The sequence below is a fragment of the Mesocricetus auratus genome, unplaced genomic scaffold, assembly GCF_017639785.1.
Source record: "Mesocricetus auratus isolate SY011 unplaced genomic scaffold, BCM_Maur_2.0 Super-Scaffold_100018, whole genome shotgun sequence".
In the NCBI taxonomy this organism is placed as follows: domain Eukaryota; kingdom Metazoa; phylum Chordata; class Mammalia; order Rodentia; family Cricetidae; genus Mesocricetus; species Mesocricetus auratus.
The window spans coordinates 9,736,370-9,759,439 of record NW_024429199.1 but is presented as its reverse complement, the minus strand read 5'-3'; the positions used below and the strand labels follow the sequence as shown (position 1 = coordinate 9,759,439).

General features: G+C 41.6%; 1 protein-coding gene across 2 annotated transcripts in view; it reads left to right on the top strand.

The window, feature by feature from the left end:
* Positions 1-12,515, top strand: part of Gopc (golgi associated PDZ and coiled-coil motif containing) — a 43,648-nt gene extending 31,133 nt beyond the window's left edge. For both annotated transcript variants that reach the window (XM_005073292.4, XM_005073291.4), the window contains 4 exons: positions 2,636-2,731; positions 4,254-4,418; positions 6,756-6,936; positions 9,759-12,515. In XM_005073292.4, the coding sequence (XP_005073349.1) occupies positions 2,636-2,731; positions 4,254-4,418; positions 6,756-6,936; positions 9,759-9,886 (570 nt within the window). In that variant the 3' untranslated portion in view covers positions 9,887-12,515. The remainder of the gene's footprint in view (positions 1-2,635; positions 2,732-4,253; positions 4,419-6,755; positions 6,937-9,758) is intronic.
* Positions 12,516-23,070: the final 10,555 nt, after the last annotated feature.

Genomic DNA, 23,070 nt, shown 5'->3' with positions numbered 1-23,070 from the left:
AATGAGGAACAGGTTACAGTGCATAGTTATGCCACTGTCCTCTAGAGCCTGATGTTCCGTGTTAACTTTGAGGTCCAGTAGGTCTGAGAACAGGTTACTTGGGCACACAGTGGTTGGTGTGGGGGGGTGTCAGAATGATACAGCATACTCAAATAGCTTTGTGACAGCATCTAACTAGTTAGCTAGAAGTCAGCAGACCAAAGTTATTTTACATTAAATATAGGAGTCTTAACTTAATCACTCTGATCATTATGGACCTTTCAAATAAAATAGTGAATATGATAGTATGGTAATGTGCCCGGCTTCCTCAGTCAGAAAGACATAGTGGTGATCCAAGGAGAAAATGAGAACAGCTTGGGAAGTGACACTGGAAAGGAAGGGCAGCTCTGGGAGAGTTAGGATGAGGGGGTTTGACGGGGCTAAGCTCTTGACAACTGTTGTTCGATAAGGAGGTGAATGAAGAGGAAGGCTGAGCTTTTGGTTTGCTAACCACGTGTTCTGGCTTTTACTGATGAAGTGCAGGAAAATGAAGTTCTGTGGGAGGAAGATGACATCAGTTCTAGCCAAGCAGTGTTTGAGGTGTTGGTGTCACACCTAAGAAATCCATCCAGTTGAGCATGTGACTGGAATTCAAGAAGAAGTCTTAAGTTGGAGAGATACTAGGGAAGCAGTATTTGTCTGGGATAATTGAAATTGTGGAAATAAGTGGCCAGGGAAAACTTTTATAAATTAGACAGGAATGGGAGACCAAGGATGGAAAGTTAGTGTGGCATAAGAGGATGGGTCACAAAGAAAGAAGCCTGAACAGTCAGATGTAAGTTACCTGGGAAATTAATAGAAACAGGAAAAGAGGGAGTTTCAAAGGGATATTTATTGACCCCGGTCAACTTTCTGCTGGTTAGGGTAGTAACTAAATGTGTACATTGGATTCAGCAGTATTTTTACAAGAGAACGTAAAGAACATTGCAGGCTAGGAAATAGTCGTAATCATAGTGGCCAGAGTAACGTGGGGGTGGAGGACAGTGACTACAAAGGTGGAGGGTGAAGGGGATGCTGTGGGCTCCTTTGGTTTGGTTTGGGAATTTGTCAGTGTCTTGAAATTGGAAGATGGTTAGAATTATTGCTCTGCTGGGTTGAAAAGGAGCTTGGTAGAGAGAAAAGGATGAAAGATGCCAGAGGGAGCCAAGTGTGCCAGTGCTAAGTGTTTGCTTAGCGTGCAGTAAGGCCTTAGGTTTAAACTAAAAACAAAGGCAAGGGGGTCAAAGAAAAAGCAACTAAAGGATGGACTGGAGAGATGGCTCAGAGGTTAAGAGCACTAACTGTCCTTCCAGAGGACCTCGGTTCGATTCCCAGCACCCACATGGCAGCTAACAACTGCCTGTAACTCTAAGATCTGACACCCTCACCCAGACATACATGCAGGCAAAATGCCAGTGTCCATAAAATAATAAATAAATTACAAAAAAAAAGCAACTAGGCAAATGGATGGCACTAGAAGAAACCATCCTGAGTGAGGTAACCCAGTCACAAAAAGAGAAACATGGCATGTACTCTCTCATATATGGATTTTAGATATAGATCTGGAGAGTGCCAGCCCACAATCCCACGGCCAGAGAGTCTGGGAAACAGAAACTTCATCCAATGGCTGATGGAAGCAGAGGCAGACTCCCATAGCTAAACACCGAGCTGAACTCACGGAACCCAGTGACAGAGAGGGAGGACTGATGAGCAAAGAAGTTAAGACTGGGCTGGTTTAACCCACAGAAACAGCTTACTTGGCAAGGGTTAGCTCTTGAATCCCAGGCTGATGGCTGGGAGGCCAGCATGGGACTGATCCAGTCTCCCTGAATGTGGGTGTCAGTGAGGAGGCCTAGACAATCTATGGGGCCTTGGGTAGCAGATCAGTAATTATCCCTGGCACACAAAATGGACTTTGGGTGCCCATACCACAATGAGAGATGCACTATCAGCCTGGACTCTTGGGGGAGGGTCTAGGCCCTGCCCTGTATGAAATGACAGACTATGGACAACCCCATGGAGGGCCTCACCCTCCCTGGGAAAAGGAGGGGGTACTGGAGGGGGTTGGTGAGAAGGCAGTGGAGGAGGGGAGGGAAAGGGAGTGGGACCTGGGATTGACAAGTGAAGCAACCTTATTTCTAATTTAAATTTAAATTTAAAAATAAAAAATATGTAAAAATATTAAAAATTAAAAAAGCAACTAAAGGAACTTTTTAACAGATAGGTTCTAGAGCACTACAGAATAAAAAGGTAATTAGTGGTTCAAGTTGAAAAAAAATCTCAATTCTAAAAATTTTATCATTTATATAGGGTATGAAGACAAGATATTTTCTAGTGAAGATACATGTTTACTACTTTATTCCTTGGAGATACTTGTTTATTGATTGATTCCTGGTAATTTTATAATGTCTTATATCTAAAAAGTTATATATTTCCAAAAGATGAGAAAAAAGATCTTAAAATTTGCCATACCTACTGAACAGCATTTTCATCTTTTAATTACTATGCTGTTTATCTATACCAGAAGATTAATAATTATTTCTAAAAGAAAGTTATGTAACATGAGTTCTACTTGGTTTGTTATTTAAATACTACAATTTTTTTTCTCTGCAATAAGGATCAAGACTCTTTGAAGAAAAGCCAGGGAGTTGGTCCAATTCGAAAAGTCCTCCTCCTTAAGGAAGATCATGAAGGCCTCGGCATTTCAATTACAGTAAGAAGTAGTGCTTCCGGGTTCCCTGTCGGCAGGGCTGGGAGAATCAGGCATCGTCTGGAGAACAAAGTGTTGTGGATATAGCTCAAAACAACCACATTTTTCAAGACTTAGGCAGCAGCACTTTTGCATAAAACTTTTTTGTATATGAAACTTGTTATAATTTAGGGGCTGACATCTTCGGTGCAACTGAAAGTGTAGTCTGTACCATGTCTCTGTGGTCTCCCTGGAGCCTGTGGACAGCTAGGCTGTTCCTTTCTGAGTTAAGTGGCTCAAAATGCAATGCCTTTGGGGTTGGAGACTGCTTCTCTTTGAAAGGGCCCTGGTTCAATTCCCAGCACCTACATGGCAGATCCTTATCTGTCGGTAACTCCAGTTCCAGGCGATCTGACACCCTCCTCTGACCTCCTCAGGCACCTGGTATGACCATGTTATAAAGACATGCATGCAGACAACATGCCAATATACATAAAATAAATTTTAAAAGGAGAAATAACATATTTACACAAGCTACATAAAGTGAGACCAGTTAACAATTACTGTAATTCTTCAACATTACATATTTTCACATTTCTGAAATAGATGATTTATCACACGATTTTAAAACTACCTTGGTTAAAGCTGTATGTGATGGCACGTGCCTTTTATTCCAGCCCTTGTCAGGCAGAGCCAAGTGGATCTCTGTGAGTTCAAGGGCAGCCTGGTCTACATACCAAGTTCCAGAGCTGCATGGAGAAACCTTGTCTCAAAAAAAAAATTATCTTGGTTATACATAAAATAATTGATCTTATCATACATATCTTAGTGTTCAGTTGCTGTGAAAAGACACCATGACCGAGGCAACTCTTATAACAGAAAGCATTTATTTGGGGCTTGTTTACAGTTTCAGAGGATTCGTCCATTAGCATCGTGGTGGGGCAGCATGGCTGCATATATGGCACCGGAGCTGTAGCTGAAAACTGTGTCCTGATTCACAGGCCGAGAGAGAGTCACTGGGCCTGGCTTGGGCTTCTAAAATCTCAAAGCCCACCTCCAGTGACACACTTCCTTCAGAAAGGCCACACCTACTTCAACAAGGCCACACCTCATACGCCCTCCAATACGTTCAAACAATCCTACTCCCTGGTGACTAAGCATTCAAATATGAGCCTATGGGAGCCATTCTTACTCAAACACCACAGTACATAACAATTTAGGGTTAATAAAAGTACTATGGAAGGACCCACAAGATGGCACAAAATACTGTGGTATACTAGTGTATAATTTGTTCTTAATGTTTAAGAAATGAGGTTATTGTTTGTTTGGGTATTTTAGTTTGGGGGTCTATAGTGATTTTAGAAAATGGAATGTTTTTAGTCATTGTACTTGGGGGTGCTTTTTGGTAGCAAGTAAGCTTTTACCCAGTGTTTACAGAGACCTGCCTATTGAAATGAGTTTTTAAGAAAATGTCTTCTCTACGATGATCTGCAGCCATTTTATAAAATATAAACTAACTAACTGCCTTTGGTGTTGCTACCGTTAGGGTGGGAAGGAACACGGTGTTCCCATTCTCATCTCCGAGATCCACCCAGGACAGCCCGCTGACAGATGTGGAGGGCTCCATGTTGGAGATGCTATTCTGGCAGTGAATGGAGTTAACCTGCGGGACACAAAGCATAAAGAAGCTGTAACCATCCTTTCCCAGCAGGTGAGTTCTCTTTATGGAATTAAAACTGGCATAGAGCTTGTTTCCATTCTTTGAAGTCTGTGGATGTCATTTGATGCACATTTTGCTAAAAAGGACAGGTATGTTTACTCCTTTCCAAAGCTTTGGATCTTTGAGCAGATTACGTAAGTCGTCTCTGCAGCAGTCTCATCTGTACAGCTCAAGTGTACAGTAAGGTGTGTGTTGGTTGCTACTCAGAATAGGATGGGTACATAAGAGCATGACTGATGACATCATAGCAAGATAGGGCATTAGAGGAAGGGCTGCTGAAGTAGACTGGTGGTAGTCATAAAATGTAACTGTAAGGACCCTGACCATTCCCTAGCCCACTTTTCTTACCTAACATAATTAAGCTGGTTTGGAGAGTTGCCTCAGTGGTTAAGGGCACTTACTGCTCTTGCAGAGGACCCAGATTCCAACCCTTAGCACCTACATGATGGTCAATAATTCCAGCTCAAGGATGGATCCTAAACCCTCTTCTGGTTTCCCAGGGCACAGACATTCATACAGGCAAAATGCCAATACGAATAATATAAAATATGATAGTGGTAAGTATTAATGTAGCTAAACTGAATTTCTTAGAGAATAGAGGATGTGCTCAAAGTTGGCTAGCAAATTAAATTATAGAATAAGAATCCATACTTAGAATCAGATTTGTTATGTCATGTCCTTGCAACCTCTATTTTCCTCTGAGAATAGGGTTGGGGGTCATTAACATAATATACTAGTGTAGAACAATCGTAGTTGAATGTGATTGTGTAATTAGCTTAGCTCTACATGATGAAACATCTGTATGACATCAATTAAATAGCTTAAATAAAGGGGAGACCTACTGGTAATGGCCTTTTTAAAAAGATCGTCTATATTAAGTCTGAAATTTGTGTTTGTATGTATTTCTAACCTTTTGATACTGTGACAGAGCATTGTCACCTACAAAGTTTACTCTTTGGAATCACACGGTGGAGTTAAAAAAAATGACAAAAATAGTCTTGCAGTATTTTAAGTAAGTTTATAGTTTTGTGTTGGGTCACATTCATAAGTATCCTAGGCACATGTTTGTGGGCCATAGACTGGACATGGACATGCCTCTGAGAAGACTACATTATCTACCGTCACGTGTGGCTTTTTAAAACATGGGGTACTGGAAGTCAAACCTGCCCTTAACCACTGAGCCATCCCTCAGCCCATCTTAATTATGTTAGGTAAGAAAAGTGGGCTAGGGAATGTTAGGGTCCTTACAGTTACATTTTATGACTACAGCCAGTCTACTTCAGCAGCCCTTCCTGTAACGCCCTATGTTGCTCTGATGCCCCATCATCTAGTTATCTGATAAGAAAGAGTGCTGCTATCGTCTCTTAGTGTTTTCTGGGATCATTTTGACTGTGTGTCTGCAGCATAAGAACTGGATGAATAGCGGCTGTGGGAAGGAGCTGCAGGTAGGCAGTAGTGGATGTTAAAGAACAGCCTGTAGCACATTTCTCGGGATAGCGCCAGGAAAGCGGGGCGCCTGACACCGAGTGGGTAGCTGTCAAAACTGGTATACTCTGTTTTGACAAAAGACAAGCAGTAGTTTTCAGAGTTATGAACACAGACTAGGATGTAAAGGACAGTTATACCACGGGAATTTTCTTTACTTTAAAATGGTTTATAATTTTATGCTTGAGCATAAAGTTGTTACTAAGCAATAACAGTAAAAATTTGACGTGTAGCCTAGCATAGTGAAATGAGTAAGGACTTCATAGCTAAATTGCTGTTTCTTTGTACTTGCTTGTGATGTGGGGAAGCTACATGTTCTCCTCAGTACTCATCAAGACTTCTCTCATTTACGAGAAAGAGACTGTAATGGGGATGCTTGGGGATCAATAAAAGTTATAATTTTATGCAATAAGTGTAGTAAAGACTGTTATTACTAAACAAATATCTTTATTAACACCGTTGTCTCATCTCAGTGAAAAAATTTAAACAAAGGGTTAAGACTTAGAGGCATAAAGTCATACATAAAACCCTCATATACATAAACATAAAATAAATAAGTAAATCTTAAGAAAAAAGAGGAGGTGAGGGCAGGAAGATCAAGAGTTGTAGGTAATCCTCAGTTGTGTGCCAGCCTGGTCTACATGAATGAATGAATGCTTTGATCAGTAGAGGGAGCTCTCTCTTAGAGGATCCACTGAGTGGTCTGACCGTCATGGGCTCCACACTTGGACCCCTTGTGGCTGAAAAGGAGCAGGACCTGCCATCCCCTCCCTGTACCTGCTCCCGGGACGTCTGTCTTGATTATGGTCACGACGACTTGACTTTGTGTCTTCCCCTGTTTAGAGAGGGGAGATTGAATTTGAAGTAGTTTACGTGGCCCCTGAAGTGGATTCTGACGATGAGAATGTGGAGTATGAAGACGAGAGTGGGCACCGCTACCGTTTGTATCTTGATGAGTTGGAAGGAGGCGGTAACCCTGGTGCTAGCTGCAAAGACAGCAGTGGCGAAGTCAAAGTGTTGCAAGGTAAAAATCCCTAAATTGTCTTATGAGTATGTTGATTAGTTGATGTAAAAGCTAAAAAGCTCAGTGTTCCTCGGTGGCACGGTTTCAATGCTGCAGAACGAAAGGAATGACCTTATTATGCACACTAGTTTGCATGTTTTCTAGTTCATCTTGGCTCAGGTACTTGAGGAATAAAGAAGACTCCAGTTTATAGACTCTGAAACAAAAAAGCACCAGCATCCCTTCAGAGGACAGTGTCTTAATGCCTCCTGTCTTAATGAAGTGCTTTTCTCAGAACACAAGGAGGTAGAGCACTGTGGAGTAGTGGTTAAATTGATGTCTGTGATTATTGCCCACAGCAGGATTTATGATCCTCAGGATTTTTAATTTGGTAATTTTTAAAGAAACACGCTGGCACTTTCTTTGGGTAGAGTAGTGGTTTCCAAGTCCTCATAGATAAGTGTCTGGAAATCCCTGGGAGCTTTTGAGAGGCTCATGGAGTTGGGGAGCTTTTCATAATAGCACAGTGAGAATTTACTTTTAAATGAAATTGGCTTTGGGAGCTAAAACTATAAAACTGATTCTTTTTAATTAAATATTAATTCCTTTGGGAGGCAGAGGCAGGTGGATCTCTGTGAGTTCAAGACCAGCCTGGTCTATAAGAGCTAGTTCCAGGGCAGCCTCCAAAGCCACAGAGAAATCCTATCTCGAAAAACCAATAAATGAATGAATGAATGAATGAATAGATAAATAAATAAATAAAAAGTTGATTCCTGAGTGTATTGCTCATTTTGGCTTGCTTTTTGAGACAGGATCCCACTGTAAGCCTGGCTGGCTTTGAATTAGCAGTCTTCCTGCCTCAGTCTCCAGGCTGAGATCACAGGCACACATCACAAGCCCCTCTCCTCCCAGTTTATCTTTTTTTTCTTTTTCTTTTTCTTTTTAACTGTTCTTTGCCTAAGCCCCAATACTAGTTTTTGTAAACTGCTTTTTAATGTTTCATTTGGTGAGATGCAAGTACGCATGTCACTTACCCAGCGTAATGAACCAAGGAAACATCCATCACTTACCCAGCTTACTGAACAAAGGTACATATGTAGCATTACCAGCATATTGAACAAAGGTGCTGGTCCTAACAAGTACTGCACTGGTTAGGTTCCCATTTTAGAGGAATGACTGACAGATGATTCAGACTGTTTGGTGGCCATTATCTTAAAGTCTTTCAGTCTGTTACTTCAGAAAAGACAATTGAGAGTTTCTATTGCCAAAAATGAAATATGAGAGCTCGAGCTCTCTCTCTCTCTCTCTCTCTCTCTCTCTCTCTCTCTCTCTCTCTCTCTCTCTCTCTCTCTCTCTCTCTCTCTCTCTCCCTCCCTCCCTCCTTCCCTCCCTCTCTCCCTCCCTCCCTCTCTCTCTCCCCCCCGAGACAGGATTTTTCTGTGGCATTGGAGGCTGTCCTGGAACTAGCGCTTGTAGACCAGGCTGGTCTCAAACTTACAGAGATCCATCTGCCTCCCAAGTGTTGAGATTAAAAGCATGTGCCACCACTGCCTGGCAAAATATGAGCTCTTAAATGAAAATTAGTGTTTTGTAGGACATGGGATCAATCCCCATTAGCTTGACTGATTCCCATATATAAGTTTGGAATGAGTTGGATGAACACACTAATGAATGTAATTCTTTCACAGTACAGTAAAATATGTCAGCTTTTGAATTGCAACTTGCTTCAGCAACCCAGTGTTTTTTGTATGACCTGTATGTGATTTTACAAAATTGTGTATATTCACCTTCACGTTGTAAGAAAAGCACAGAACTCTAATGTAATTGTGTGTTAATAATGCTTGAGTTCCACATAGTTAGATTTTTGTATAGTACTAAGGAATAATCACAGTTGTTTGAAAAGACAATTAAAATACTTTCCCCAGCTACACCGTGAAGCTGGTTCTACATGCATTTGCAACAAAGTAAACAAAAGCCTAGATGCAAACCTGGCTACCTTCTGGGAAGCCAGCAGCTACTGGGGCTGAACAGATGACCCAGAGGTTAAGAGCGTTTGCCACTCTGGTGGAGGACTGGAGTTCAGTTCCCAGAACCCACACTGTGCAGCTCACAGCCTAATGTAACTTCAGCTCCAGGGAATCTGATGCCCTCTTCTGGCCTCCACAAGCATTTATACACACATATACACATAAATAAAAATCAATCTTTTAAAAATGTTTTTAGAAATAGCAAGCAGCACTTAGGATAGTTGAAACTGAATTTGAGGCCAGCCTGGTCTATGAAGTAAGTTCCAGGACAACCAGAGCTATAACAATAAGACTGTGCCTTGAGGAGGGAGGGTTCCATAGGACAAACATGGATAGTCTGTTGTGGAATTTTGTCAGAACTGTACAGTGTTGAGCTGCTATCCTATGGTTCCATTGTCTTTTTGCTATCATGAGTATTTAAAAACTTGTTCCAAGCTGAGCAACAATGGCACACACCTTTAATCCTCGCACTCGGGAGACAGAGGCAAGTGGATCTCTGAGTTTGAGACCAGCCTGGTCTACAGAGTGAATTCCAGGACAGAAACAAATATAAAAGAAAGAAAATATATTCCTTACTTTTTATTATATCTGATGTTAGAAAGTGTATTACCTATGTAAACTGCAAGCACTTAAAACATGGACTATGACTCAGCCAAAATGCATATGGTATATGACTGTTAACTGAGCCAGACAGTGTTAGTTTGCCTTATATCACTCCTAATAATTTCAGGGGACCTTTTTTTCTCAGTAACATTATAAAACTTAAGCATATTTCCTTCAAAATGTCCTGGTTTTTCTTCTGTTCCTTTTTGCCAGGGTATAAGAAGACAGTGAGTGACACACATGAGAATGGGGACATGGGGGCTTCGGGTGAAAGCCCTCTGGATGACAGCACCGCAAGAGGAGCTGATCTGCACAGCCTGCATCATAAAAAGGCTTACTAATCCATCCCCAGACGTTCGTCAGACTCTTGGAATTTGGGGCACTAGGGAAGATGGTACAAAGATTGCACAAGATCAAGGGAGGCTGTGTGTTGCCTAAAGACAGGCGGGAACCTCAGGGCTTCGTGTGAACAATTCTAAGTGCATAAACCCCTATTTTCTGTGGTAGACCTTAATTAGCTATTGCATGGAAGGCAATTTTCCTGGACTCTAAGCACCAAAGCATGTGTTTCCCGAGGAGTATTACTAGGTTCTCCAGGGCCAACTGGATGCTAGTTCATGGCTCCTTTTCATATGTAACAGAACAATGCTAACTGGATTTTCTAAGTACCCTTTGAATACAGCAGAGTAGAAGAACCCATAACACATATTCCCTAAGGATAAACTAGAATTTCAGATGACAGAGCTCGACTCAGTGAATTACGCACATTTTTGCTTAACTGAAAAATTTCTTTCAGGTTTTTAAAAAAGGTGTGTTGTACATTCCTGATATCTAAATTAATCCTTCATGATCATTTGTTATAACGAGTTTGCTTTCCAGTTTATTCATCTGCAGTACCAAATAGTTTTCTTTAGGCAATCCTGTATCAATCAATCAATGCTGTACTAGAAATAGTTTCTGAGAAGTTACTGTGCATTTTACTTTGGGGTTTAAAGGAAACTCAGACGAGTGTAAAATACCTGTTGTCAATTATGTTGATCTGTGTGCATGGCACTGGAGCACTACACTATTAGTGTTTAGTCTCAAATGTTTATACATTTTGAGTTGTTCATAAGCTTTGTCTTGTGATAGTCAGGACACATTACTGTTGTGAATTACATTGTGTTCAAACTGCAGTTTGCTTTCAGTACCTGACTTGCCAATCATTAAAAAAAAAAAAAAAAAAAAAGAACAGGAACCAAGGTGAGCAAGACAAGGTAAAGACATTTTGGTACAGTGACCATATTGGTTTTCATATCAGTATATGTTTGATTAAAGCAATACTTATATGCAAACCCTGTAATGTATTAGTTCTCCTGTATCAGAACTAAGCAGAGAGTGCCTCCTCCTTCCTTCCTGACCCACAGACCATTGCACCTTGCTGGGCAAAGTCAAATACTGTCTTTGAAGAGGTGGTGAATTTTGCTATGTCTCTGTCTTAAAGAATTTACACCTAAGGGAATAGTAAGTGGGAAAAGCCTCCATATAAGGCTTTTAGGATATTATCATTATCTCCTTTCTTGGGATGCTTGTTTTTCCCAGATGCATTATATATTTGTTCAAAGTTAAATCTATAAGATGTATATACTTTATTTTGTGATTTTGCTATTTATAAATTTAGTTCGTAACTGTTGCTCATTTATGGTCTGTGTGGGTGGTTTCATTCTTCAGAGTATCACCATGGTAACTGGTCACTAGACGTGCACTTGGTCTGTATATTGTTACTGATGCTGAGCTACTTTGTAGTGTAACATTGCCTGTAAGCAAGGTTAGTATTTTAATTACAAATGAATAAAAAAGTTTCACATTATCATTTGCTCCTGACAGACTAGACCTCTTAAAAGAAAGACTGTTTGTCCCTCATGTATTCCTTCCATGCCAAACACATACCCCACTGCATGACTTGAGATCTTCAAAGTAGGTGGTAGCCAGTGTATTCAGTTAGCTTAAGAAAAAATATCCATGGTAACAGATCTAAAGACATTTTTGCAATGACATGAAACCATGTTGTTCCTATATTCTTTCAACATACATTGCCTGGGAATGACCATGGCCTTTTTATTTTCCCCAAAGAATATGCCTTATATGTATGACTGAATCTTTAGGAAATGTAAGCTATAATCCTTTGGGTTTTTTTCAAGAGCTGCACAATAAATGGATACGATTTTTAGAAACTGGATGGGCATGTTTGTGCATTGCCTGTGAGAATGTGAGAGATGCTTACAGCATGTGGTTAGACAGAGTGCTTTGTGTCTCTGCAGGCCAGTATCCTTTGCTTCTCTGCTTCTCCGTGGTTTGGAAACCCAAGGCTGCAGTGACTTGAACACTGCTGTACGCACCCTGGTACTTTCCCAGGTCTGCTTGGGGGTTCACTTTAGACTATGTGGTCATTAGGGATGAACTGAGTATTTAATTAAACCTTTCCCAAAGCACTACCTGAAAAGTAGTTTTTATATTTCACATTAATAGGAAAGATGTCCATATAACACTGAAGCTTCTTGGACAAAGCCAAAAAGTGGGTGGTAAAGCCTTACGTGAAAGCGTGAAAGAAGGGGGAAGTGGTCAGTAGGATATGAGGTGTGTGTGCAGATATGTTCACCTTAACGTGTGAACTTGTCTTCGGCAGCTCTCTGTTCTGAACATGATGGAAATGCCACATTTGGCTTAGGGATTATTGTTGAACTAAATTTAAGAGATGAAGCCTGTTGATTAGAATCGAACAATTACAAGCTAACTCAACCTGTCCATGGTGCTGGAATATTCCCCACAGCAGTGGGCTTACGTTGTTTTCACATTTTAAAACAAATATATATTGGGTCACATGTAAAGTGATTTATGATAAATGTATTATATCTAGTTAAGTTGAGCATCATCCTTAATTAGCCTGTAAATAAAAATGTCTTCTTCTACATTAAAGTGGTATTGATCAGATTTGAAGGAAAATAAATGTTTTTTTCTTTCATTCACATTAAATATTTTGGTTTATAGTGGGTTCTAAGTAGTCTCTATGACTTGTACCAACATGTCATGAAATAGGCAAAGGTTGAATCCAGATTCTGGAGTAGAATATTATGAGATGGGTAGGTACCTCTTGCTATCAGGTTACTGTGATTTAGTTCTTACATCTCTATGCACTCTGTGGGGGATGGAAGCTACCATTTCCTCAAATACTCTAAGGAAGAGTCTTTTCCAAGATCACCCCCTTAGGCTCGTTCGGCTTATGAGATATAAAAAGTGACCTGCAATTTCACTGTTGATCCATGTTGTATTTTAAGAGAGGTTACAATCGACCCTGAAGGAAGAAAAGAGGTTGATATTACAAGTTACCATGTGCTGTTAGTGATAGATATTTTGTTTAACAATAAATCTTTTTCAGGTTACCTTGAGCCACAACCACCCACCCTTGGGGCAGCCATGAGGACGCAGTTGTCTCTCTCTAGTGGGAGGATGTTTAGTGCTCTCGCTCTCTGTGTTCAAGCTGAAGCTGTGCTGCTTAGGGTGGCTGATGGTCGATGGCTGACAGAGAGCCTGTGAGACATGGGGGCTGACTCCCTCCATTATGACTGAAGTCGGAGCACACATGGCCTTCCTCGTCCAGTCAGGCACCCGCTTTGTGGTGTGGTTCCCCCACCACCACCTGTTTTTCTTCTCTGACTGTGTCACTAATAACCTGTTGGGCACAGAGTGCCTTTTCCCTGTCAGTGTCTTCTGTGAGTGGAGCCTTGAGTAACACCTTCAGGCCAGGAGTGAAGAAATCGGTCCTGAGTTGGGGATTAAGAGTTGCTCATCTCATACCCTAAGAGTAAGCAGGACGCTCTCTAAGAGGACACCTCTAGTGCTGACGCTTAGTGTTTCAGAGACAGTATACAGAAAGCTTGTAACTTAGCAGGCAATGGTGTTTTGTCCTTAGAGAGGGCCACTGACCCTATAGAATGTAGTCTAAACAAATCTTTGGGAAGCCTATACCCATACCATAGGGTATATATGCCTTCTGAGCTCATGTTTTCTTAAGCCTATGTTAAAATATATTTATTAAATCCTAACTCTGATCATAAGAATGCCTTTTAAAAAAACCTGTGCTTTAGGCTCAGGCAGCCTCGCTGGTGAACAGTGCTTTGTGCTAGAGGAATGGGGAAACCTGTCCAGCGCTGTTGGGAGACAATCGGACAGCATGTGGGCCTTCTGTCGTACTGGGTTTGTTGGTGTTCTTCCCTGCTATAAATCATAGTTATGAGCCTGATCCTGTACTTGGTCCTGTGACCCTTTGCAAATCAGTCAACTTGAGGCTTGATCTTGGAGACTCCTCGGATAGTAACTAGGGAGAGATCCACATGGAGAACTCTGGGACACTCAGCAATTTGGGCATTAGGAAAACATTTCAATAACAGTGTCTGAACAGCAGAGGTGACTGTTCCCATTAGATGGTGTTGGTGAACTGCTGATAAAGATTGGTGGGGAGGCTGTGATCATACTGTCAGTGCCTCGACAGGAGAGCTCATCCTCTAAGGGGAAGTTCCCAGGAAGCCTCCCACAGTGAGAGGACTGAGCAAGGGCATTAAGTTGTGCTTCCACAGGCCATCTAGTCCTAAAGCGAGTGAGGAAACCTGGAACCTTGAAATACATAGAATCATTTGGATGGATGGCCCCTGGGATGGTGGCTGGGATTGACAGATCTTGTAAAGGTAGCCTACTTTTGCTATTAAACCTCATACCACCACCCCATACCCTGAGACAGTAGCAGCGCCACTTACTTTTCTGCCTAGCATATAACTGGGGTTAAGGCCTAACAAGGCTCAACTGAGCTACTCAGTGTAAGAGAAAACTACACAACAAGAAGTGTTAGAATAGCAGTGGTGGGGCACGCCTTTAATCCCAGCACTTGGAAGACAGAGGCAGGTGAATCTCTGAGTTCAAGACCAGCCTGGTCTGCAGAGCAAGTTCCAGGACATGCTCCAAAGCTACAGACATGGTGGCATGCTCCTATGAGCTCATCACTTGGAAGGCAGGAGGGAAGATACCTAGTGAGTCCCAGTATAGCACAGCCTATGCAGAGTGAGACCCTACTTCCCCCATTACCTAGTGTTACAATTAGAATATTCTACCAAGAGCCAATGGAGAACTTCAAGGCTGGCATGATAAGAGGATGTGGTCAAGGAATATAAGAAGGAATCCTAGTTGCAGGGAGGGGACATTGATTTGCTTTGGAATACGATTTTTAGGAAGAGCATACTTAACCACAAGGAGACAAAACACATCAGGGAAAAGAGAAGATACACTGTGCATAATTTTGTCCCCCAAAAGCTGATGATGTTAGTACAAAATGGATTAAGACAGAAAGCATTTGGGACAGAAATGTTTTTGCACTTTACCACAATTTTGAAATAATTTTAACCTTGTGACTTATTTTCCTGTTGCTGTGGTAAGACGCCATGACCAAGGCAACTAAGCAGAAGAGTTTATTTGGGGCTCACATTTTCAGAAGAGTTTATTTGGGGCTTACATTTTCAGAAGAGTTTATTTGGGGCTTACATTTTCAGAAGAGTTTATTTGGGGCTCACATTTTCAGAAGAGTTTATTTGGGGCTTACATTTTCAGAAGAGTTTATTTGGGGCTTACATTTTCAGAAGAGTTTATTTGGGGCTTACATTTTCAGAAGAGTTTATTTGGGGCTTACATTTTCAGAAGAGTTTATTTGGGGCTTACATTTTCAGAAGAGTTTATTTGGGGCTTACATTTTCAGAAGAGTTTATTTGGGGCTTACATTTTCAGAAGAGTTTATTTGGGGCTTACATTTTCAGAAGAGTTTATTTGGGGCTTACATTTTCAGAAGAGTTTATTTGGGGCTTACATTTTCAGAAGAGTTTATTTGGGGCTTACATTTTCAGAAGAGTTTATTTGGGGCTTACATTTTCAGAAGAGTTTATTTGGGGCTTACATTTTCAGAAGAGTTTATTTGGGGCTTACATTTTCAGAAGAGTTTATTTGGGGCTTACATTTTCAGAAGAGTTTATTTGGGGCTTACATTTTCAGAAGAGTTTATTTGGGGCTTACATTTTCAGAAGAGTTTATTTGGGGCTTACATTTTCAGAAGAGTTTATTTGGGGCTTACATTTTCAGAAGAGTTTATTTGGGGCTTACATTTTCAGAAGAGTTTATTTGGGGCTTACATTTTCAGAAGAGTTTATTTGGGGCTTACATTTTCAGAAGAGTTTATTTGGGGCTTACATTTTCAGAAGAGTTTATTTGGGGCTCACATTTTCAGAAGAGTTTATTTGGGGCTTACATTTTCAGAAGAGTTTATTTGGGGCTTACATTTTCAGAAGAGTTTATTTGGGGCTTACATTTTCAGAAGAGTTTATTTGGGGCTTACATTTTCAGAAGAGTTTATTTGGGGCTTACATTTTCAGAAGAGTTTATTTGGGGCTTACATTTTCAGAAGAGTTTATTTGGGGCTTACATTTTCAGAAGAGTTTATTTGGGGCTTACATTTTCAGAAGAGTTTATTTGGGGCTTACATTTTCAGAAGAGTTTATTTGGGGCTTACATTTTCAGAAGAGTTTATTTGGGGCTTACATTTTCAGAAGAGTTTATTTGGGGCTTACATTTTCAGAAGAGTTTATTTGGGGCTTACATTTTCAGAAGAGTTTATTTGGGGCTTACATTTTCAGAAGAGTTTATTTGGGGCTTACATTTTCAGAAGAGTTTATTTGGGGCTTACATTTTCAGAAGAGTTTATTTGGGGCTTACATTTTCAGAAGAGTTTATTTGGGGCTTACATTTTCAGAAGAGTTTATTTGGGGCTTACATTTTCAGAAGAGTTTATTTGGGGCTTACATTTTCAGAAGAGTTTATTTGGGGCTTACATTTTCAGAAGAGTTTATTTGGGGCTTACATTTTCAGAAGAGTTTATTTGGGGCTTACATTTTCAGAAGAGTTTATTTGGGGCTTACATTTTCAGAAGAGTTTATTATTTGGGGCTTACATTTTCAGAAGAGTTTATTTGGGGCTTACATTTTCAGAAGAGTTTATTTGGGGCTTACATTTTCAGAAGAGTTTATTTGGGGCTTACATTTTCAGCTTTCATGTCAGCATGGCAGAGCATGGCATCAGGCATGCATCGTGCTGGAACAACAGTAGCTGATTGATCAACAAGCATGAGAAGCTGATTGGGAATGAATGGACTCTGGAAGCCCCTAGTGACACACCTAATCCTTCCCAAACAGTTCCACCAATGGCACTAAGTATTAAATGCGTTAGCCTATGGGGGCCGTTATTCAAACCACCACACATTGTATATGCCTATTTAAAAATAGCCTCAAAATATGTGTAAAGGAAGGGGATAGGATGGCTCAGTACTGCCCTCAAGCTTGACTGAAGTTCAATCCCGGGAACCCACAGTGAAGGAAGACATACAAAAGTCATGCCACTTCCAGGACAGGCTCCAAAACAATACAGAGAAACCCTGTCTCGAAAAACCAAAAATAAAAAAAAGAGTCATGCCACAGACCACACACACACACTAATAAAATAATAAATTTTAATACATACAGTTAATGAAAATTGGTAGGACCACAAGAAAATTATAAAAATTCATGATAGTGAATAATAGCAACACAACATCAAAAGAAATCAAGATTTGAATAGCAAAGCTTTGCTTTAACTTTTTGTTTTTGTTTTTCGAGACACGGTTTCTCTGTACTATTTTTGGAGACTGTCCTGAAACTTGCTCTGTAGACCAGGCTGGCCTCGAACTCACAGAGAGTCTGCCTGCCTCTGCCTCCCGAGTGCTGGGATTAAAGGCATGTGCCACCAACACCCGGCCAGTTGCTTTAACTCTTAAGTTAAAGCTGTATTTTTTTGTGTTTGGTAAAGAAAGACCCGTAGTTTCTAATGTGGAATATAGGTGAATGTTCTGTATCAAGAAAACGTGGGTAGACTGGGTGTTGGTGGCACCCTCCTTTAATCCCAGCCCTCGGGAAGCAGAGGCAGGCGAATCTCTGTGAGTTCGAGACCAGCCTAGTCTACAGAACGAGTTCCAGGACAGCCTCCAAAACAATACAGAGAAACCCTGTCTTGGAAGAAAAAAAACAAAAACAAAAAACTTGGGTAAATGTAAAATAGACACTAAAACGACTTGATAGTTTAGAAAGGTAGGTGCAATTTTGGAAAGTGCCAGTAGGGGGCAGGAGATTCCAAAAACTGCATTTTACCTACAGGGCTAGAAGGCTTTTTTGAGGATCATTAAGTAAACTACAGTCATTATGAGGATGGATAAATTGAAGTTTGGAGAAGTTATGTCATTTGTCCAGGATCACACAGTATCAGCTGTAACTCAAAAACCTCTCTTCATTCTTTAATACGCCATGAAGAGAGAAAGGGAAACTAGAGATGAAATCAAAGACTATTGGTGTTGTGTTTCATTTATATTATTTTCATTTTTCCTAAGTGGTTCAAGGACTGAGCCTAGGTTTGGAACCGTTTTCGTTTTTTAAAAACGTTGATTGAGGGCTGTAAGGTGATGAAATAGAGGCAGAAAGCTCAAGGGTCCAGGAGCAGCCTCAGCAACATGATGAATTCCGTGTCAGCTGCCTCTATGAGACTCTGTATCCAAACCCCAAACCAGGAAAGAGTGCAGGGCTTGTCTGTAACCCCAGAACCAGAAATGTCTTGGAGACATAATTATAAGACTGAATGCAATCTGTCCCCCCCATATGATGCAGTGCCTGGCACCTATGCAATCAGAATCGTCTATTCGTGTCTGGTCATATGTGGGATCCTCAGACCACAGGAAAGCTCTGCTTTTCTGTGCTCGCCTGCTAGTTCAGGCTTAGCTGTGGAGAGTTCATCAGAAGGGTCCACTCACCCACCCTGTTCTACAGAGTGAGGCCACACTGAAGACATGCTGCCTTGAAACAAACTCCTTTCTTTTGTCAGAATGAGCTAATGTGTAGAGAAGAAATGTAATGGGAAAAGAAATCATCATCTAGAGAGAACTCTAGAGGCTGTGTGTGCCGATGTAGGCTATTATTACCAGAACTTGGGAGGCAGGGGCAAGCACTTCTTTGTGAGTTTGAGACCAGCTTAGTCTACAAGTTCCAGAATAGCTGGAACCATACAATCCCAGCATTCAAGAGGCAGAGGCAGGTGGATCTCTGTGGGTTCGAGGCGAGCCTGGTCTACAGAGGGAGTTCCAGGACAGCCTCCAAAGCAAAACAGAGAAACCCTGTCTCAAAAACCAAAACAAAACAAAAGAACAAGCAAGCAAAAAGATTCCTACCTGCAACTATAGTGGCTTAAATGTGAGCTGCCCCCACAGGCTCATATATTAAAATGTTTTGTTCCCGGCTGGACTGCCCAGGAACTAATTTTGTGAGAGAAGAGACATGGTGCATGTATGCAGGCTGCAGAATCACGTGCAAGGAGTCTGCTCTCTGCTCTCTCCTTCCATCATGTGGGTCCTGGGGTTTGAACTCCGGTTTTCAGGCTTGATAGCAAGTGCTGTTACCCCCTGCACTGAGTAAAGTTTTATTTGTTTGTTTGTTTACTTATTTATTATGTATACAGTGTTCTGCCTGCATATATCCCTGCAGATGGTTGTGAACCACCATGTGGTTGCTGGGAATTGAACTCATGACCACTGCAAGAGCAGCCAATGCTCTTAATGTCGGAGCCATCTCTCCAGCCCCGCACTGGGTAAAGTTTTTAAGTTAGCACACGAAGCAATGGTTCTTTGGTTTTTTTGTTTTTGTTTTGTTTTGTTTGTTTTAAGAATTGTATTTCAGAAATGTGGTTTGAAGATAAGCCTTCCAGCCAAGTCAGATGGGCCTTTGTGAAAGCCAGGGGCACTATCATTTAGCATTGATCATTAGAGCTGGTAATGGCAGATGTGAGGGAGCTGTCATTCCAGTGGCAACAAATGAAAACACACTTCAAGGTAGGATGGCCTAACATAGGAGATAGAGGCAAGTGGATCACAAGTTCAAGGTTATCCTCAACTACATAGAGAGTGGGAAGACATCCTGTGGGTACATCTGGGTCCCGATAAAACAAAAATAATATAAAAAGGATTTTTTGTTGCTTTGCTTTGGTTGTTGTTTTGTTTTTCGAGACAGGGTTTCTCTGTGTAGCCCTAGCTCACCTGGAAGTTGCTCTATAGACCAGGTTGGCCTCAAACTCAGACCCATCAGCCTCTGCCTCCCAAATGCTGAGATTAAAAGATGTGCACAACCCTGTCTAGCATACTTCTATCTTTCCTAAGGGCTGGGGATGGCAGGTGGAATATAGCTTGTCATTAATTTTAAGATAAATCAGAGGGTTCAAGTTACCTTCGCAACAAAAGAAGGCCCTGTATGACTTTGGGGAGATTTAGGGAACCCTAATACAGGGATAATTTTAGCAGACATTAGGTACTTTTATGGCCTTTCCTGTTACAGTGAGGGAGGCTTGCCTCTATCCTATGAACTTGTCTGTAAACCCTGTGAGCATGTGTACCTAGCTGTCAAGGTTTGGAGGTAAAGTTCAGTTGACATTCTTTCTACGTAGAGGTTTCTAATACTGGACAGGCTTTACAAGTTGAGGAGCTAGCCAGGCATAGTGGTACATGCCTCTAATCCCAGCACACAGGAAGCAGGGGCAGGCAGCTACATCTCTGTGACTTTGAGGCCAGCCTTGTCTACATAGAGAATCCAGGACAGCCAGGGCTACCTGGAGAGACCCTGTCTCACAAAAAACAAACAAAAAACCCACAGTTGAGGGGTAGGGCACAATAGTCTGTAACTCCAGTCCCAGATTCCAACTTCTTCGTTTGACCTATGTAGGCACTGTGTGCATGTGATACAAAAACATAAATGTAGGCAAAACACTCATGCACATAAGACAAACAATAAATTTAAGTTGAGACACTGGAAAGGGGTTGTTTTATATGAAAATTTATCCATTTTGAACAGCATTTTCAAAATTCTATGAAGAACCTTTCCTTCGAGGGTGGCTCATGTCTGGTCCTAGGCGTTCCTTCCACAGTAGGTTATCCCCTGTGTTTAGTACGCTTTCATTGCTCATCTTTACAGAGCATGGTCATTTATGGCCAGTGATCCATGCTGCATCTCCTGTACTTCTGAGGAGGTGGTCTTTGGGCATTTTGATGACATGAGGAGGGTCTGGGACCAAGGCCATACATTTATGTAGTTGTGTAGTACTTTCCATGAGATCTTGGGGTCGTCCTGCAAACTTCTCAATCATATCAGCCTCATTAGTCCCTTGGCTCCTCCTCATGGATCTGCCCCGTTGATTTCCCCCCAGTGAGTCACTGCTTCCTGTATAGGGAGTTGTATTGCCTCAAACGCTGGAAGATTAAACCTATTATTTCACTGGGAGATTTCAGCCATCAACAGTCCGCTCCCTTTCCAGATGGGCAGATACCTGTTCTTGGAGTCGGTGTGGATGTTTAAGATTTTTTTTTCTTCTTCTAATTGTAAGGCCTGAATATGGGCAATGAGCTCTATGTTAGGGACAGAGTTTTGAGAAGTGTGTGCATTTCCTTTAAGGTAACAAGGCAACTGACTGTTGTGTTCTGCTTTTAAATGAGTTTTCTATCAAACTGCTATTACCTATGAGCCATCAACCTCGAAGCTATAGAGGCATGTCTTTAAGCTAATGAAAATACACTTATTTATTATTCTTACCATTATCGTGTGTATAGGGTTGCACATGCCATAGATATGTGTGCAAGCCACGGGATGACTTTGTCGAGTCACTTTGGTCTCCCTCCACACTTACATGGGTTCTGGGCATTGGACTTAGGTTCACTGTCTGATGACTTTCAATGTTGTCTGGAATTGGTGTGATGTCCGAACTTCCATGTTGTCCCAAGATTAATGTAGAAGCTACAGCCACTGCTTTAAAAAGCTTGGTTACTCTGTTGTCACTGACTTAATTGCTTAGATGAGCAAGTATGGGAGTTCTATTCCCTAAAGTAGAACTTTGCCTTTTGTGCATATAGATTTCCTATATCGGGACGTCACTTAACTCCTTGTTTAATTGGCCAAGTACAGTTGGGTACTTTTCAGGCCAGTGGAACAGTTCTTTTTCTCTCCCCGAAATGTTCCATGTAAAGGTTTTGCTATTAAGCCACAACTTGATATCCATAGACGACAACCAGAAACCCTCAAAGTTGTCTTAGATTCAGAGTTAGACAATGAGGCCAGTGGGGTGAGGGGGACATTGTGCAGGCTGAGCAAAGATAAATCCCAATTACTAAATTTCGGGGGCAGAGATTGGGGCTTTGGTTGGAGATAGCATATGCGAGAAAGCCAAGCGTAACTGTAGTGACATGCTGCCTCCCTCAGCTCCCTCAACACATGGCCAGGAGGGAACGCTTCAGTTCCGAGGAATCTGCTGTCCAATGCCTAGCAATGCCTCTGGAGGAAAAAACAAAAAACATTAACAGCACTTTGTCATAAGGAAACCAGCTCAGGGCTATACATGCAGGCAAGGATTTCTTACCTCCATGGCAGACCAGGGTCTAGACCTGTGTGAACCAGCTTTACTCAGCACAGTGAAAAACTTGTGAGTGGAAACCATGCTTAAAGGACTTATTTCTGCTCAGGGTTTCAGTCCAAGGTTGTTGGCTCCAAAGCTTTGGGTCTGAGATGAAGCGAAGCCCGAGAGTCCTCAGCAGAGGAGACTGCTCAGTTGAGCCGAACAGCCAGGAAGGAGACAACATAGGAAGAAGCAAAATAAATCCTCTACTGGGCATGTCCCAGGAGACTTCCCTTCTCTAATCTTAGCCTACCTCCTTGTGTCCGTTACCTCCTATGATGTTATCAGTTATAATTCCATTAAGGGATGAATCTAGTGAGAAGATCTAATCATCTCTCGATCATCAGACCTACCAGATGGGTACCAAACCCTTAACAGAGAGCTATGAGTGACTGTATCCTCTCCCTATGGGTACCAAACCCTTACTAGAGAGCTATGAGTGACAGTGTCCTCTCCCTGTGGGTACCAAACCCTTACTAGAGAGCTATGAGTGACAGTGTCCTCTCCCTGTGGGTACCAAACCCTTACTAGAGAGCTATGAGTAACAGTGTCCTCTCCCTATCCACTTCCCATTGTACCATCTGCCCTCTCATTGAGGACACTGTCACTCACAGCCTGGTAAACTCAAGTTGAATTCATGAGGCAGTCTGGCTGAAGGGGAGCTTCTGGAGTCCAATCTGCCCCCCCAATTTAGTGAATGAATGAATGGGATAGTAAGCAAATTAAGACAGTCTCTGATAAATATGGCATTTTTAATGATTTATTTTTATTTTATGTGCATTGGTGTTTTGCCTACATGGATGTCTGTGTGAGGGTGTCAGCTGTGAACTGTCACGTGGGTGCTGGGAATTGGCATGTCTTATTTCATCTGTGGTCCCCAGCTTTTATTTGTTTGTTTTTCGAGACAGGGTCCTGGCTGACCTGGAACTCACTTTGTAGGCCAGGCCTG